The 18185-nt window shown below is 42.3% G+C and overlaps 1 protein-coding gene across 1 annotated transcript in view; it reads left to right on the top strand.

Annotated features, from left to right (window-relative positions):
* LOC137544584 (schlafen family member 13-like) overlaps nt 1–18185 on the top strand; it is a 63048-nt gene that overhangs the window by 23174 nt on the left and 21689 nt on the right. The window contains exons 2-4 of the mRNA XM_068265682.1: nt 1019–1079; nt 3703–4760; nt 6716–6838. Of these exons, the coding sequence (XP_068121783.1) occupies nt 1019–1079; nt 3703–4760; nt 6716–6838 (1242 nt within the window). The remainder of the gene's footprint in view (nt 1–1018; nt 1080–3702; nt 4761–6715; nt 6839–18185) is intronic.

Raw genomic sequence — 18185 nt, forward strand, 5'->3', positions numbered from 1 at the left:
TTATACTGTCTGTATATGTTTATACTGTCTGTGTATGATTATACTGTCTGTGTATGATTATACTGTCTGTGTATGTTTATGCTGTGCGTGTATGTTTATACTGTCTGTGTATGATTATACTGTCTGTGTATGATTATACTGTCTGTGTATGTTTATTCTGTGCGTGTATGTTTATGCTGTGCGTGTATGATTATACTGTCTGTGTATGATTATACTGTCTGTGTATGATTATACTGTCTGTGTATGTTTATTCTGTGCGTGTATGTTTATACTGTCTGTGTATGTTTATGCTGTGCGTGTATGATTATGCTGTGCGTGTATGATTATGCTGTGCGTGTATGATTATGCTGTGCGTGTATGATTATACTGTCTGTGTATGTTTATGCTGTGCGTGTATGTTTATGCTGTGCGTGTATGATTATGCTGTGCGTGTATGTTTATGCTGTGCGTGTATGTTTATGCTGTGCGTGTATGATTATACTGTCTGTGTATGTTTATTCTGTGGTGCGTGTATGATTATACTGTCTGTGTATGTTTATTCTGTGCGTGTATGTTTATGCTGTGCGTGTATGATTATACTGTCTGTATATGATTATACTGTCTGTGTATGTTTATGCTGTGCATTTTCAGGCGTTTTTATACGATATAGTCATATAAACTATAACCGGATGTATAAAATCAAAAGCTAAGTCCTCCTACAAAAATAATGGGAGGAGTCTTACTATATTAAACGCTCAACCTTACGTTCTTTTAGTGAGTTTCTCAAGCTACTGGTACAAAGAGTGAAAAGTCAGGACAACTTTTTACTTTTAAAATAATTTATTTATTTAAGGTTGAATAATTTTGAACACAACTGTATATTTCAACGTTGAACCATCACTGTTTTGCCACATTTTACTTTTGGCAGCCCTCCTATCTTTCATCTTCAGCAATCAATGTAGTTATACATACTTTATATACAGATTCACTAAAATTGTCACTAAGGGTTTCTTTTTTTTTTTTTTTTCTTACATATTAGCTTTGGTGGAAAACAAGAAAAAACCTAATGATTCTCACAGAATGACATCAAAAGCGCAAAGGTGAGCAAGTCTAAACTTATTAGATGTAAAATGTATTTGTAATGTTATGTTTGGCCATTTATTACACATTACTATACAGTAAAGCATTGATAAAGTTTATATGGCTTAGATTAAATGCTTTACTGTGATTTACACTTTTATATACATTGATGTTGTGTAGGGGCATAGCTAGAAATGACTGGGCCCCATAGCAAAAAAAATTATGCCCAACAACCTTCCAACCCCACGGACCTCTGACCTCCCACCCAAACATTTTGTGGGGAAATCTGATTTCCCCACAAAATGCAACCAGATTGTCGGCAGATTTCCCCACAAAATGCTCTCTTCCAACCCTCCCCGGCCCCCTCGCACCTCCGTTAGTCCACAGCACAGCCAGCCAGCAGCCACAGCATACTTACAGTCCTGCAGCTTGCCTCGCTCCTGCCTCCCGCTGTCACTCTGCGGCCATGGCGTAAGGTTGGGTCGCTCCTTGGGTGACAGGTCCACCTCCGTCTCCAGTCCAGGGAAGGCCTCCAGTTCCAGGGCACACTCCTCTGGCTCCAGTCACAGGCGCTGCCACCGTCTGCAGTCCGCTCCCTCTCCGTGAGCCCTGCACGAGACCGCCGGGTGTAACTCCTCCTCCTTCCACCCTGGCTGGCTGGAACTATAGAGTGTAGGGTGACCATATTTTGATTTCCAGAAAAGAGGATGATCACAACAGCATGTGGACGTGGTCATGGGTGGGGCCAAATATACAAGAGCTTAGCAGTGTGCTGTCCAACTTCGTGGGCATAGAGGGCCAGACCACATGGTGGAGGGCTGGCCGACCACAAAATGCAATCAGATTTGCAGAAGATTTCCCCACAAAATGCAATGAAATTGGCAACAGATTTCCCCACAAATGGAATCAGATTGACAGCATATTTCTCTACAAATGCAATGAGATTGGCAGCATATTTCCCCACAAATGGAATCAGATTGGCAGCATATTTCCCCACAAATGCAATCAGATTGGCATATTTCCCCACAAATGCAATGAGATCAGCATCAGATTTCCCCAAAAATGCAATGAGATTGGCAGCACATTTCCCCATAAATGCTATGAGATTGGCAGCACATTTCCCCACAAATGCTATGAGATTGGCAGCACATTTCCCCACAAATGCTATGAGATTGGCAGCACATTTCCCCACAAAATGCAATTAGATTGTCAGCAAAACTACCCAAATAAAATGTTTAATAATAAAAAAAAAATTACAATAAAAAAAACACATAAATATTTACCTAAGGGTCTAAACTTTTTAAATATCTATGTAAAGATGAAATATTTCTTTCTATTTTTTTATTATAAGCTTGTAAATAGTGAAGGATGCAAAACTGAAAAAATGCACTTTTATTTCCAAATAAAATATTGTCGCCATACATTGTGATGGGGACATAATTTAAACGGTGTAATAACCGGGACAAATGGGCAAATACAATACGTCAGTTTTAATTATGGAGGCATGTATTATTTTAAAACTATAATGGCCAAAAACTGAGAAATAATGCATTTTTTTCCGTTTTTTTCTTATTATTACTGTTAAAATGCATTTACAGTAAGGTAGCTCCTAGCAAAATGTACCCCCAAAAGAAAGTCTAATTGGTGGTGGAAAAAACAAGGTATAGATTCAATTCAATTCACTTTATTGTCATTGTGTAACACAACGAAATTACTTTTCATGACAACCCCACGGTGCATATAGGGGCCATAGTGATAGTAACAAGGAAGAGAAGAAATTATACAAGTATGCCAGGTATTACAGATGTTTAAACAATTTGTACACAGTGTTAATTATTTCAGAGAGGATTCAGAGTTTATCAAGTTTATGGCGGATGGGAAAAATCTGTCTTTCAGTCTGTTTGTGTGTGTGCGGGTTGATCTAAAACGTTTACCTGATGGAAGGAGCTCAAACAAGGCATTTTCAGGGTGAGTGTTGTCCTTGATAATGTTTTTGGCCCTTCTCAAGCTGCGAGTATTATACAAAAGTTCCAGTGATGGTAGTTCAGTGCCAATAATGGCTTTTGCTGTTTTAACAACTCGCTGCAGGGCTTCCCTAGTAGCCTTCGTGCAGCTGTTGTACCAGGCCGTCATGCAATTGGTCAGAACACTTTCTATAGTGCATCTGTAGAAATTAACCAGCAGCTTCTGTGGGAGGTTAGCGCTCCTTAGTTTTCTCAGAAAGTAGAGGCGTTGTTGTGCTTTGCCAGTTAGAGCTAAAGCATTGTCAGCCCAGGACAGGTTCTCTGCGATGGTGACTCCCAAAAATTTGAAGCTGGAAACTCTCTCCACAGCCTCTGCATTGATCATTAGCGGTAGGTGATCAGTTCATTGTGATAAGTAGTGATAAAGTTATAGGGTAATGAATGGGAGGTGAACATTGCTCGGATGCATAAAGTGAAAACAACTGAGGGCTGAAGGGGTTAATTTGGATTTCAGCTGTCAGGCTGTCTTGGGTCCCTGTTCCAAACTTTCCTGCCAGTTATCCAGTGTGCCAGACTGCCCTTAATACTTTTTATTCTTTTTTTTTTTCTTTTTACAACTATTAATTGTATAAAACATTCAAGAGGGATATTCTAAAAATAATTATCTTTTGTTTTTTAGTGATCTTCTTTTAAATATTTTCCCTGATGTCATTTTGGATGCCGGTGAAGCCACCCTCGGTGAAAAACAGAGGGACACAATGAAGGACAAAGCAAAGAAGGAGAAACAGAGAGAAGCAATAACCAGAGCTGTGTGCGCCTTATTAAATTCCGGAGGTGGAATTGTATTGGTGAGAAGTGACGACCCAGATTACCAGTACATGAAGCATGGGTTAGGGATGGACATTGAAAACGAATTAAGTCAGCTGGTTTTATCTATTGCTAAATCTCATTACTGTGATTTCCTGCAACACGGGTCATGTTTACTGATTTTCATCAAAACCTGGATTGTTCAAGACAAACATCCCCGACTCTGCTCATTGCAGACTGGACTATACAGTAGATCTTTTACCTCCAAAAAGACGTTGGAGCTTGCGGAAGTTGGTAATCTTCTGGAGGAGAAGATAAAAGGGTGGGCTTCCTCCCCCTTACATAACAAACCCCTTGTTTTCCAGTATATTGAAGATAAATTAGAATCAGAAAACAATTCCCTCAGTGTGGGTGATGATTTTGATGTGGGAGAATCAGAATTTGTGGAGTACAAAAGTTTTATGTCAAAAAAGCTGAAAGATCGGATTAAGGAAAGTATTAAACAATATGTTTCAGCATTTGCTAACAGCAGAGGAGGGTATTTTATTATCGGTGTACAGGATGATACACTTAAAGTTACAGGCTGTGATCCCCAATTTACGGAAGAGGAACTGGAACGTGCTATAAATAAGGACCTTTCAGCCTTGAGAACTGTTCACCTTGACAACTGCAGCTCTGACAGGTCCAGCTCTATTAGGAACCTTTGCAAGGTGTCCTTTAAATCTGTCAAAGGTATAAATGGTGAAAATAAAGGCTTTGTCATTTTTTTAAAAATCGAGCCTTTCTGTTGCCTAATTTTTGCAATGGAGCCTCAGTCTTGGATATTGGATCCCAATATAGAGAGACTGACTGCATCTGAAAGGGATCCTAACCTTGATATAAAGGCACTGTCTGCATCTGAATGGACAAAGATGATGACCAGTAGCACAGGTAAAGTATTTTTCACTTTATCTATAGATTACTGTAGCACTGCCTGTTTCTTCTCATGTGTCAAATATCAGAGGGATGTGGACAATTACTTCTGTTCAATGATGAGGGTTTCTGTTGATAGCTTAGATTTGACATTCAGTGCCCAATCCAATTCACCATTTCTCCTAGGACATCATTTGTAATCTTCTGTGTAATACATTTTCAGCACCCTGCTGGTGAAAATATACCAAAAGGTAGGTTAAAAAGTTCTGTCCAAATTACTCTGAGTAATTTCCTGCTTGCTGTTGGCCTAAAATGCATTTTATTGATAAGATGTGAAATCACCTGGGTGAAAAAATTGTAGAAGAAAAAGTGAATTGGATCAGGCTCTTAGTCTATGCACTTTTTTCCCCCTCAACTTAAAGAGAATCTGTACTATTCTTACAATAAAAAGCATACCATTCTATTCATTATGTTCTCCTGTGCCCCTCTGTGCTGTTTCTGCCACTCCCTGCTGCAATCCTGGTTTGTAATTAACAGTTTTAGGCAGTATTTACAAACAAAAAACATGGCTGCTAACCAGCATGTAATAGGCTGAGAGAAGCTCAGTCTGTGACTCATACACAGCCTGGAGGGGGCGTGGAGAGGGTGTGTATAGCTTCTGCCTATCACAGCAGAGCAGCACATTCCTGCCTTGCCAACAAAGCTGACAAAGGAAAGAAGATTAGATTATATAACATATATAATATAGCCACTGTGCAACTAGAAAAGCTGCAGTAATCCAGACCACATTAGAACAGGTATTGGAACTTATAGGATAGAAGAAATAAGGCTGAACATTTTGTTACAGAGTCTCTTTAAAGAGGAGCTGTTAGGTATAAGGTCTCATAGAAAATAAACACATATATCAGTAGCTAAATATTGGCTGCACTTACATTACATATGCATTTCACTGTCCACGTTTGGATTTCACAGAATTGTTATATAGTATTTGCAGAGAATGATGCTCCTGACAGCTCATGGCAGGTTCCATGTTTTTCTGTCTCCTATGAAGCCAAATGTGTTGTCATGTCCTGCCTGCTTCCTGAGGATTCACTCACACAAAAGATCCCTAATGAATAACACTACTGTGCAGTGAATATTAATTAGCCATGTGGCTAGGAACAATGGCGGACTCCTGCAGTGTACTCTGCCCAGAGATTTTTCACTGCTACGCTGTTGTAACTTGACCCTGTACTTTCTCACTAGCAGCCGAGGGGAGGACCCAAGCAGCCCCAGAATGCTTTGCAGTATGGTATGCGGCCTTTCGTCCTTTTGAGAGCTTGGGTCTAACAGCTTTGCTGTTCAGCACACATTAAAAGTGAGGCCCAGTGCACACCGAGCGGTTTTTGGAGCGATCCGCCGGCCGCATCCGCCTATAAAAATGCTTGTCTAATGTATTGCAATGGGATGGTGCACACCGGCGGTTTGCGGTTTTTGCCAAGCCGCAAACGTGCCTCCTGCTGCGCGTTTGCGGATTTCGGAAGCGTTTCGTCCTCAATGTAAAGTATAGGAAAAACGCAAACCGCTCTGAAAAACGCTACTTCAGAGCGGTTTGCCAGGCATTTTTGTTACAGTAGCTGTTCAGTAACAGCTTTTACTGTAACAATATGTGTAATCTGCTACACAAAAACGCACCCAAAACCGCTAGGTATGTTTAGAAAACCTCTCTAAACATACCTAGAATCGCTCTGAAATCAGCTCCCAAAACTGCTAGCATATTGCGGATCTGCTAGCGGTTTTGGTGTGCACTGCGCCTAAGAGAGATTTTTAACTTCAGTATTGCCTTTTTGGCTTCCTTCTAAACTGTTTAACACAGGAGAATAGAGGTTTAAATTAGCTTTTGCAGCCTGACAGTTACTCTTTAAGCTCCTTGTAAACGTTTGTAGATTTGTGTTGTTGAAAATGTAATAACACTTTTTGTTGTGCTTTTATAGAACTGACTCTTGAAGAACTGCATGAAAGACTTACGCCTAGTGAACAACCACCCCAAGCTAAACCAGTATACAGCAAGAAAGGCTTGGAGACTTTGGAGCAGCAACAAGCTAATCTGTTTGGCAGTATGTATCCTTTTATCATCAATTTGTACTTACATAGCATTATCATGTCGCTAACTGTCCCTCAAAAGAGCTCACAGTCTAATGTCCCTACCATAGCACCATAGTGTTGAAGTATTTTTTTTAATAGTGAGCTAATTTATAACCATATTTTTTAATTTGTGTCTTAAGATCTGAAACTGCAGCAAGGTAAAACCCACAATCCCCAGTGATGACTGCAGTGGAAGCTAGGTGACTGCAGTCAGCCTAGGATTGTGACCTACTTCCTGTACAGAACCCAGAGACTAAATTAGTGTCCACGAGGGGCCAGCACATGGGGTCTTGGGTGGTTGTTTGCAGTGCAATTTGGAGAGGCAATCATCATTGGTGGAGGAGGTGTAGCAGGGCAGATTCCTCCAGTGCGAGGATGTACTCGCTGTGCTCTGGGAGCCAGCAGTCGGAAGCAGTTAAATCCAAAGCTGCCACCTCCAGACCAGCAGCTGAGTGTCTCCCGATGTTCCAGCAGATGAGGCCACCAGCTAATGCCTGGTGGGACCCAGATGAACCCCCTAAATGCAGGTATAATGGTAGTGCAGTTGGGAGATCTACACACATGCTGCCAGTCAGGCTGTCTGGTTTTCTGCACTGGTCTACCTAGCGGCTTCTGGCAATCTTGATTGGGCAGCTCAGCTGTGCATGAGGGTGGAGAGAGGAAACAGGTTTAGTGCTGTGAGTGGGAACAAAGCTCCCTGAGATGCCCTGCACCATGGATGCATCAGGTTAAGAATATTTTATTCCCCTGTTTTTTGTCCTCTAAACCAAGCTGTGTCTTATGGTATGAAAATACAGTAATACTGTATGTATTTCGGCGCTGGGCTAATGTCAATAGTTAATATACAGCCTCATTTATCTGGCATAGACGGGAATTGTCTGATGCTGAATATGTGCAGCCGGAATGACTTATAAATCCTATGCAAAGCTGCTGGAATCTGCAGGAGACAAGACCAGCGCCCGGAGGATACGTAAGTCATATCAGCTGCTCACCACTCTGCAAACTACGATATGAACACCCCTAGTCTCCCCCACTAGGCACGCTGGTTAGTTGATACAGCCGGATGCCTGAGTTCCGGTTAACAAGGAATTTACTGTACTGGTAACGTTACTGATATTTTGGATTAAAAACACTTTATTACCAATATTTTAAAACTTTTAAGAGTACAAGCATTAAAGGAGTGCCAGACATTACACAGCACAATACAATTTATTACAAAAAATAAACAAAAAATGAAAAGGGGGGAAACCTGATTGCTGTTATTTGGCTGGTGTTGGCTTCGCCCACTTTTTCTAACCCTAACGCACAAACACTCAATGACCAAGTTTGTGAGCTTTGTCGTCCTTGGCATCAATAATTTGTATATTCCCATAGAAATTAAACAAATCAGGCTGTTTGTGGCTTCACCCCTCTCCAGCATTTGAACTCCAGTCACCCAATGACCAACTGTAGCAGGTTTGAGGCATCTGCTATTAACAGTGTAAAAATGGCAGCAATTTAACCACTTAGCAACTTCTGCCACGCCTTTTCTACGTCCTTGTTTACAAACGCCTATAAACACATCTAAATATTTGGTTCTGTTTTCTATTTTTAGAAAACTGAGTACGTATAGCACCATCTTGTGGCCAAAAAGTAAAACTACTTCCAAATACACCATTATTCACTTACCATAGAAAAATTAAATACATTTTCATTATTTTGAAAAACTCCTTCACCCCTAACCCAAAATAAAATATTATCGCCATACTTTGTACTAGGGACACAATTTAAACATTGTAATTACTGGGACAAATTGGCAAATAAAAGATGTCTGTTTTATCTACAATAGCACATTTTATTTTTAAGCTACAATGGTGGAAAGCTGAGAAATTGTGATTTTTTTTTTCATTTTTTTCTTCTTCTTCCCTGTCAAATGCATATAAAATAATATAATTCTTAGCATAAAGTACTGCCCAAAGAAAGCCTAGTTTTTTCTGCAAAAACCAATGTATAGATCATTTCAGGGTGATAATTAGTGATAAAGTTATTACCGAAAGAATGGGAAGAGCTTTTGAAGGGGAAAAAACCTGTGGTAGAGAAGTGGTTAATTATTCCCCTTGAAAATCAACAGGTGAGTTTTGATAGGCTATTATAGGCTCCACCCACTTCCCTGAATATAAATATGTCACCCAGTGACCATGTGGGCAAAGTTTGGGAACCCTGCCATTAACAGTGTAAGAATAGCTGCAGTTTACATTTTACCAGTGAAATTTGTTTTTGGCTCTGCCCACTTTTTGTAACCTGGACACACAGTCACTCAATGACCAAGTTTGTGAGCTTTGGGGTCCTTGGCATCAATAATTTGTATTTTCCCATGAAATGAAACAAATCTGGTTCACTGTTTGTAGCTCTGTCCCCTTTTCTGAATTTGAACCCCAGTGACCCAATGACCAACTGTACCAGGTTTGAGGCTTGCGCCATTAACAATGCAAGAATGGCAGCAATTTTAATATTTTCCTTGAAAAGCGACGTGATTTTTGATTGGCATTTTTAGGTTCCACCCACTTTCCTGAATATTAATCCCAGTTGCCCAGTAACCAGCTGTGCAAAGTTTGAGAACCGTGTCATTAACAGCGAAGAAAGGCTGCAGTTTACAATTTCCCAGAAAAATCTGTTTTTAACTCCACCCACTTGTTGTAACCTGGACACACAATCACTCAATGACCAAGTTTGTGAGCTTTTGGGTTCCTGGCATCAAAATTGTGCTAATGGAAGCAGTTTATCCAGCAAAGAAATCTGGCTGTTTTTGGCTCCGCCCCTTTACTGAATTAAAACCCCAGACACTTAAAGTGAACCTCCGGACTAAAAATCTACTCAGCAGAACTGAAAAGGCTCGGTGTTTCTTTAACAGTTTCACAGCATCAGAACTTTGTTTTTCTTACCAAAGCATCATTTTTAGCTGCATTTTTATCTAAGCTCCACCCACCAAAGAAAACTGCCTGGGCTTTTTTTCCCTGATGCTGTGCAAAGCATGATGGGATTTCCTATGGTGTTATTCACGTTGCCTAGCAACTGGGAGGGGTGATCAGCACACAGGACAGTTGGAACTGTGTCTCATGCTACCTGTCAACTCCTTTCAACCAAAAATATGGCTACCCTCATGAAATCAAACATTTGCCTGTTCTTTTAAAACAGGGTGGGTAAGAGATTATATTACCTATCTATTTTAATTAACATAAGTAATGTAACTTAATAACAGTATGTTTGTTTAGGCTGAAGTTCCTCTTTAACGACCGACTGTAGCAGGTTTGAGGCCTCTGCCATTAACAGTGTAAGCATGGCTGCAGTTTTAATATTCCCCTTGAAAATCAATAGGTGAATTTTGATTGGCTCTTGTAGGCTCCACCTACTTTTCCAAATATTAATCCTAGTCACTCAGTGACCAACTGTGTCAAGTTTGAGAACCCTGCCATTAACAGTGCAAGAATAGATGCAGTTTATATTTTCCCATGCAAAAAGTTAGTTTTGGATCCGCCCACTATTTTTAACCTTGACATACAGTCACTCAATGACCAAGTTTATGAGCTGTGGGGTCTTTGGCATCAAGAAGTTGCATTTTACCATTGAAATTAAACAAATCTGATTGGCTGTTTTTATCCTGCCCCCTTCAGAATTTAAACCCCAGTCTCCCAGTGACTGACTGTACCAGATTTAAGGCCTCTGCCATTAAGAGTGCATGAATGGCAGCAATGTAAATATTCCCCTTGAAAATAAACAGGTACCTTTTGATTGGCTACTGTAGGCTCCACCCACTTTCCTGAATATTAGTCTCAGTCACCCAGTGACCAACTGTGTCAACTTTGAGAACCCTGCCAAAAACAGAATGGCTGAAATCAATCTAACAAATCTGATTGACTGTTTGTGTCTCCACCCCTTTAGCGAATTTGAACCCCAGTCACCCAATGACTGACTGTATCAGGTTTGAGGCCTCTGTCATTAACAGTGTAAGAATGGTAGCAATGTAAATATTCCCCTTGAAAATCAATAGGTGAATTTTGATTGGCTGTTGTAGGCTCCACACACTTTCTGAATATTCATCCCAGTCACCCAGTGGCCAATTGTGTAAAGTTTGGGAACCCTGCCATGTAAAAAATGTAGTTGTTGGCACTGCCCACTTTTTCTAACCTTGACATACAGTCACTCAATTATCAAGTTTATCAGCTTTGGGGTCCTTGGTATCAATACTTTGTATATTCCCATTGAAAAATAAATAAATCTGGCTGTTTGGGGCTCTGCCCCCTTTCTGAATTTGAACCCTAGTCACCCAGTGACCAACTGTACCAGGTTTGAGGCATCTGCTATTAACAGTATAAGAGAATGGTAGCAGCTTAAATATTCCCTTTACAAATCAATAGGTGAATTTTGATTGGCTGTTGTAAGCTCCACCCACTTTCCTGAATATTAGTCCCAGTCACCCAGTGACCACATGTGCAAAGTTTGAGAACCCTGCCATTAACAGTGTAAGAATGGCTGCAGTTTATATTTTCCCAGTGAAATTTGTTTTTGGCTCCGCCCAATTTTTGTAACCTGGACACACAGTCACTCAATGGCCAAGTGTGTCAGCTTTCAGGTTCCTGGCATCAAAAATGTGTGAATGGAAGCAGTTTATCCATTAAGTAAATCTTACATAGTTACATAGTTATTTTGGTTGAAAAAAGACATACGTCCATCGAGTTCAACCAATCTGATTGGTTGTTTGTGGCCCCACCCCTTTAGTGAATTTGGACCCCAGTCACCCAATGACCGACTGTAGCAAGTCTGAAGCCTCTGCCATTAACAGTGTAAGAATAGCAGCAATTTAAATATTCCCCTTGAAAATGAATAGGTGAATTTTTATTGGCTGTTGTAGGCTCCACCCACTTTCTTGAATCTTAATTGCATCCACCCAGTGACCAAGTTTGCCCTATCGATTTAAGGCCAGGAACTATGCCTCCTAGAGGTCATAACTACCCCCTGTCTGGTCCTGAGAAAAAATCTATGAAAGAATACATCAAAGAAAATTTTGAAAAGGGTTTCATCCGCCCTTCTAGTTCTCTGGCCGGTGCAGGGTTTTTCTTTGTTCAGAAGAAGGATGGTGGTCTTACACCATGCATTGCTTATTGGGGTCTGAATAATATCACCATAAAAATCAAATACCGCTTATAAAGGATTTGTTCTCACAAGTCACTGGGGCACAGATATTTTCCAAATTAGACCTCAGAGGGGCTTATAACCTAATCAGGATCAGACAGGGGGATGAATGGAAGATCGCTTTCAACACACAAGACGGTCACTACGAGTACCTGGTGATGCCTTTTGGGTTGTGTAATGCACCTGCTGTGTTTCAGGATTTTGTGAACGAGATTTTTAGGGATGTACTAGGTAGATTTGTTATCGTTTATTTAGACGATATTCTTATTTTTTCCAAGAATATTGATGTACATCGCCAACATGTTAAATTTGCGTTACAGAAATTGAGAGAGAACTCACTTTATGCTAAGATTGAGAAGTGTGTTATTGAGGTCAGAGAAATTCCATTTCTGGGATATATCATCTCAGATTCAGGTTTATCTATGGACAAGAAACATGTTGATGCAGTGTTGGAGTGGCCTCAACCTCTCGGTCTGAAACCCTTGCAGAGGTATATTGGTTTCGCGAATTATTATCACAAGATCATTCGCAACTTTTCTACCATCATAGCTCCTTTGACCAATATGACCAAAAAAGGAGCCGATCCTTCTAATTGGTCTGTTGAGGCGTCCCAGGCCTTTCAGACCCTCAGAGGCCTTTTGTTCTGCCCCCATCCTTATGCATGCCTGATGCCCTCCGACCCTTTATTGTCGAGGTTGATGCCTCAGAGATAGGGGTAGGTGCCGTCCTATCTCAATATTCTGGTCAACCAGAACGCCTGCACCCTTGTGCATTCTTTTCACGTAAATTCAGTTCGGCGGAGAGAAATTATGACATTGGTAATAGAGAATTGCTGGTGGTTAAGATGGCATTGAGTAATGGAGGCATTGGCTGGAAGGGGCAGAACACACCATTACTGTGTGCACACATCACAAAAATCTGGAGTACATAGATGGAGCTAAAAGACTGAATCCCAGGTAGGCTCGCTGGGCTTTATTCTTTTCCCGCTTCAGGTTTATCATAACATATAAACCTGGGAGCAAGAACGTAAAGGCTGACGCATTATCCAGATGTTTTGATCCTGTTGAGTCACTACCTGTTACTCCTTCTAACATACTTCCAGAACATATTGTCATTTCTGCAACCGAATTGTCAGCTGATTTATTGGAATCAACACTGGTTCAATTTCAGGCAGAGGCCCTGTCGGGGAAACATTCTGAGCGATTGTTTGTCCCTTTGCATTTACGACTATCTGTACTGAAGCAATGTCATTGCAGTAAGGTAGCTGGTCATCCAGGTGTCACCAGAATGTTGGATTTACTCCAGCGGCATTTCTGGTGGCCTTCTCTCCATACTGATTGTAGGGAATTTGTGTCAGCATGCACTATGTGTGCCAGAAGTAAGGCGACCAGGAGTGCTCCTGCTGGTACGCTACAACCGTTGCCAGTCCACAGTTCTCCCTGGACGCACATTTCTATGGACTTCATTGTAGATCTCCCTGCGTCCCAGGGAAAAACGGTTATCTGGGTTGTCGTGGATTGGTTCAGCAAAATGGCACATTCCATACCACTGGAGAAATTACCTTTTGCCAAAGAATTGGCCGATTTGTTTATTGAAAATATTTTTCCTCCTCATCCTTCCCAGTTCTGCAGGATTGGGTGATCAGTATGTGAGAAATTTGGGCCTCAGTGTGAGAAAACGCGGAAAAGCCGCCGTGTGTGCTCAGAACAAGGCGGCTGATTCCGCATCCAACGCGGCGGCCTAAATCTACCAGTATGGCTGAACGCGGAGAAACCGCCGCATGCCCTGATAGCGGTGCGGCTGGTTCCGCGTCCAGCGCGGCGGGTGGTACACAACACATGTCTGGTGTGGCTGGGACTGATAGTCCACACAGGTTCAGAAAGACGCGCGCGCGCTGAGAGGCAGAACTTTTATGACAGCCAGAAGGTGGTCAGCTGACCAAGCCGGTCAGCTGACGATTCAACCAGTTCCCATTGGTCCAGCACTTAGGGGAGGAGCTGGAGAGCGCTGCGCTATATATACCGGGTGCTGGTCATTCGCTGGTTGTCTGCCGTTGCGATCACTACGTGGAAGCACTCAGACCTTATTGTCAGAATCTGTGTTATCATTCTGTTATACTTCAGACTAGTTCCAGGGTGTTGATGATCAAGGACCTCACACCCAAGATTAGGGACTTGTGTTATCATTCTGTTATACTTCAGACTAGTTTCAGGGTGTTGATGATCAAGGACCTCACACCCAAGATTAGGGACTTGTGTTACCATTCTGTTATATGTCAGACTAGTTCCAGGGTGTTGATGATCACGGAGCTCACACCCAAGACTAGGCATTGTTTATTATCTGTTATGACTTACTGCTTTCCTGACCACTCTTCTGTTCACTGATTCGGTACTTCGCTATATCTGATACTCTGTTGCCAAACCCTGCGTGCCTTAGGATTACCGAATCAGCCTCCTGTCTTTGTACTTTGTATGTCCGTGTGTTGCCGACCTGGCTTGTCCGACCTTGAGAACTATCTCCTCAGTTTAGAGATAGTTCACAGATCAGTCAGTGACATCCTCCTATTGGTGTCACTCACGCTCTGGTCCTTTCTCCTCCCAGTCTGACTCCTCCCTGCAGGAGATTCTCAGGCTGCTGTAAGGTACTCATTCTCTAGTGCAGTATTCCTTACTGCCTTTGTACCTGTCCTCCAGATATTGTTCTCAAAGTATTACTGTTGCACCAAACACTCATATTACTCAGGTGTCCAGAGGTTAGTAATATATCTGATTATCGGTGATACTGCAGATCATCAATAATCAGGTATATATCTGTATTTTTGGTAATACTGCAGATCACCAATAATCAGACCCTCTCTGTGTTACACCGATCGTTACACTCAGTCAATCAGAATTTAAAGGAAGCTGTTGCATCTCAGAAGCAACAAGCCGATCGCCATTGCTCTCTTCACCAGCAGTTTTCTCCTGGTGATCGAGTATGGGTTTCCACAATAAATATTGGTTTGCGCCAGCCCTCGGCCAAACTCGATCCCAAATATATTGGTCCTTACCTTATTTCTGAAAAAATTAAGGAAGTAACCTATAAGGTGTCACTGCCGGCTTTTCATGTGTCATTGCTGAAGTCTGCTGCCAATGCTGATATTGATTCCACTAACCCCCCCTCCCGTAATTATTGATGGTGAACCTGAATATGAGGTAGAAAAAATTCTAGATTCTAGGAAAATAAGGAATTCCACACAGTATTTGGTACATTGGAAGGGTTACGGCCCGGAGGAGAGATCTTGGATTCCTGCTCATAAACTTCATGCAGATGAATTGATTTCTGAATTTCATAATTCTCACCTGGATAGACCAGTTTTGGCGTGTTAGTAGTCCACGCCTCGGGGGGGGGGGGGGGGGGGATGTCAGTATTCCTGCTCTTACCATGTCAGTTTCTGCTGCCTCCGCTGGCAGCGCATCTGGGACTTCCGGTGCGGCTGGCCGCATTGACAGGGATGGTGTCAGCAGCGTGCCTGCGGGGATCCGGCCGCATGATACTCAGATTGTAAATGAGGGCGGACGCATGTGCTGTCAGCGTCACTCCTCTTATGCTCTAAGGAAGCGTGTCAGCTGATCACCTGCTGACACGCATGGCTCCTCCTCCGGTTCCTGATTGGCCAAGTGGCCTGGGGGCGTGTTCTCCTGCTTACCTGGGCTTCTTGTTCTGGCACTTGCTCACTGTCTGCTCTAGCTAACACTTCGCAGTGAAGGCTTCAGACCTTAGTCAGTTCCGTGTGTGGCTTGAACCGGCAGGACCCCGGGGATTCCATACTAGCGCAGCTTATTATATATTGATTACTGTGTTTGACTTCTGCCTGGTTCTCTGACTACTCTTTGCCTACCGATTTTGTAACTCTGCCAATCTGATCTGTTGCCGACTTCTGCCTGATTACTCACTTAGATTTTGCCTGCCGACTCTGTGCATTTGCCAATCTGATCTGTTGCCAACCTCTGCCTGATTAACCACATTGTATTTGCCTGTCGATTTTGTACCTTACCAATCTGATCTGTTACCGACCTGATTTGTCTGGCCATTCTCATTATCTGTACTCAGTGTTAGTACAGCCTTCTACTGACACTGTCTGCAGACATTTCCCTTTGTGGGAACGTCTGATACTTGTCTGTCTGCTAGTACTCTCACACACTAGCAGCTCGTTACAAGGGCATTCCTCATGCCAAATACGTTTTTGTTTTTGTTTCAATACTCTAATTCCCTAAAACCTAAAACAAGCCTCGCCCACAGCTTTCCAGTGTCTTGGCATTCTCAGATCCATGTAGCAAGGGCTTATGGGAGCTCAGTCTGGGCAAGAGGAGGAGGAGATTACTAGCCATAGATTTCAGAGGCAGAGGGGAGGAGGTTGAAGGCTGGAGATGCTATCAGATTGTTTGTGTAATGTGACAAGCAGAACATGGCTGCCCTCATTGTATCACAGGAATAAATAATAATAAACTATTGAAGCTGTTTGCAGCTAGATTTGCTGTGCAAACTATCTACACTTTAGATAAGATATATAGACAAGTTACTTGTTATAGTTAGTTTTTCATCTTGGATCCGCTTTAACAATGACTAAGGACAAGTGATAATTCCTCACGCACTTTACAGTTGTTATCACTTGCATTCCTCTCTGAGAATTGACAGCCTGTCTTTAACTTTAGAATTTTGTCGTTATTTGAAGGATTGAAACCATAACTCTAGAAATCTCTCCTTGACTTAAAGACAGAATTCTTAACTTCAGGTTTGCCTGTGGTACATTGTTTAGTGAATATTACATGCTTCATCACCATGGTGATAACAGTAAAAACAGCTCAGAAACAGTATTAAAGACAAGAGATGAGCTTAGTGATTTGAGGCCAAAGTATTCTATCTTTTCATAGGACAACAGTGAAGATGTGACACTGTGATTGTAACGATCTGCTCAGCGGTCTGCACGGGCAGACAGCTGTTTGTCCATTTCTTAAGTCTGAGGGATGCATGTCTCTAGAAAAGAGACCTGCCTGTGCTTTGCAAGTATCTGACCTGTTCTGCTGCTGAGCAATTTGGATACACTTGTCATGCAAACGGCCTAGCTGCCTCCTTGGAAGGCTTGCAGTATAAATATCATGTGATCCCAGAATCCTTTGCCGCTCATAGAGGTTTGTTCCTGCTGGTCTCACCTGGAGTGTCAGCCACTGCTATCTTAGTATAGTTAATTCTTGGTGAGTGCTCCTTGCATTCCTAGTTAGTGCAGTCAGTTTGTGTATATTTGTACTGCCTATTCTGTCCTGTCTTGTCTGTCGCGATTGCGCTGTCGCCAGCGGCGGTTGATAGCGAATCGCTCTGTCTTGTTTGGATCGCACTAGCCTCTAGCGGTAGCGGCTGTGGATCCTTCTGATCTGAGTTCCTGGAGTGTAAGCTGGAGCAGCGGTTGCTACTTGCTACCTCATTTGTCTGTCTTGTCTGTTTGTGCTCATTTGTGTTATTTGTGGCTAGTGAGGGTGGCGTGCTTGTCTCTGTTGCGCTATTCGTGCGGAGACCGCGCTGTAAACATGTTCGCTGTTGCGAATGAATGCGGTGTTCGCGTTTAGCTAGCGTTTGTTATTTTCCTTATCTTTTATTGTTGTTTGCTGTGCCTTTGCTACTCTCGTGCTCTGTCCTGCTCAGTCTGGTGTCACTATTTGGCAATCGCCATTCTTGCGATTGCATTCCCACTTGGTTTCCGCTGTTGTGTGTTCACCGTCGCTGAGTGGCGACTAGTTTGGTGGACACACATTGATTCTGTCTCTTTGCTCTCTCTTTTTGGGGGCTATCTTGCCTTGTGTTGCTTCTCTTCGTACAATTCCCACCTGGCATCTGTGGCTGTGCAGAGGCTGTGTTCGTCTGCACTCCACAGCTCCATCTGCCGGTGGGAATTCCCCTCTACTGGTGCTTGCACCAAAAGCTGGCTTCTAGTATTTTGACACGCTTGTGGAGGACTTCCGCAGTGTCAGCGCACATCTTGTGCACTGACCACGGAGATATCCCACAATCGTTACAGTGATACAATGTAAAGCATTCAGGGTACAGCTTGTATTACAGGGTAAATTTGTTGTCCTATCATAATAACGCAATAACTCAACACACAACCATTATTGT

The sequence above is a fragment of the Hyperolius riggenbachi genome, chromosome 2 (assembly GCF_040937935.1).
Source record: "Hyperolius riggenbachi isolate aHypRig1 chromosome 2, aHypRig1.pri, whole genome shotgun sequence".
In the NCBI taxonomy this organism is placed as follows: Eukaryota; Metazoa; Chordata; class Amphibia; order Anura; family Hyperoliidae; genus Hyperolius; species Hyperolius riggenbachi.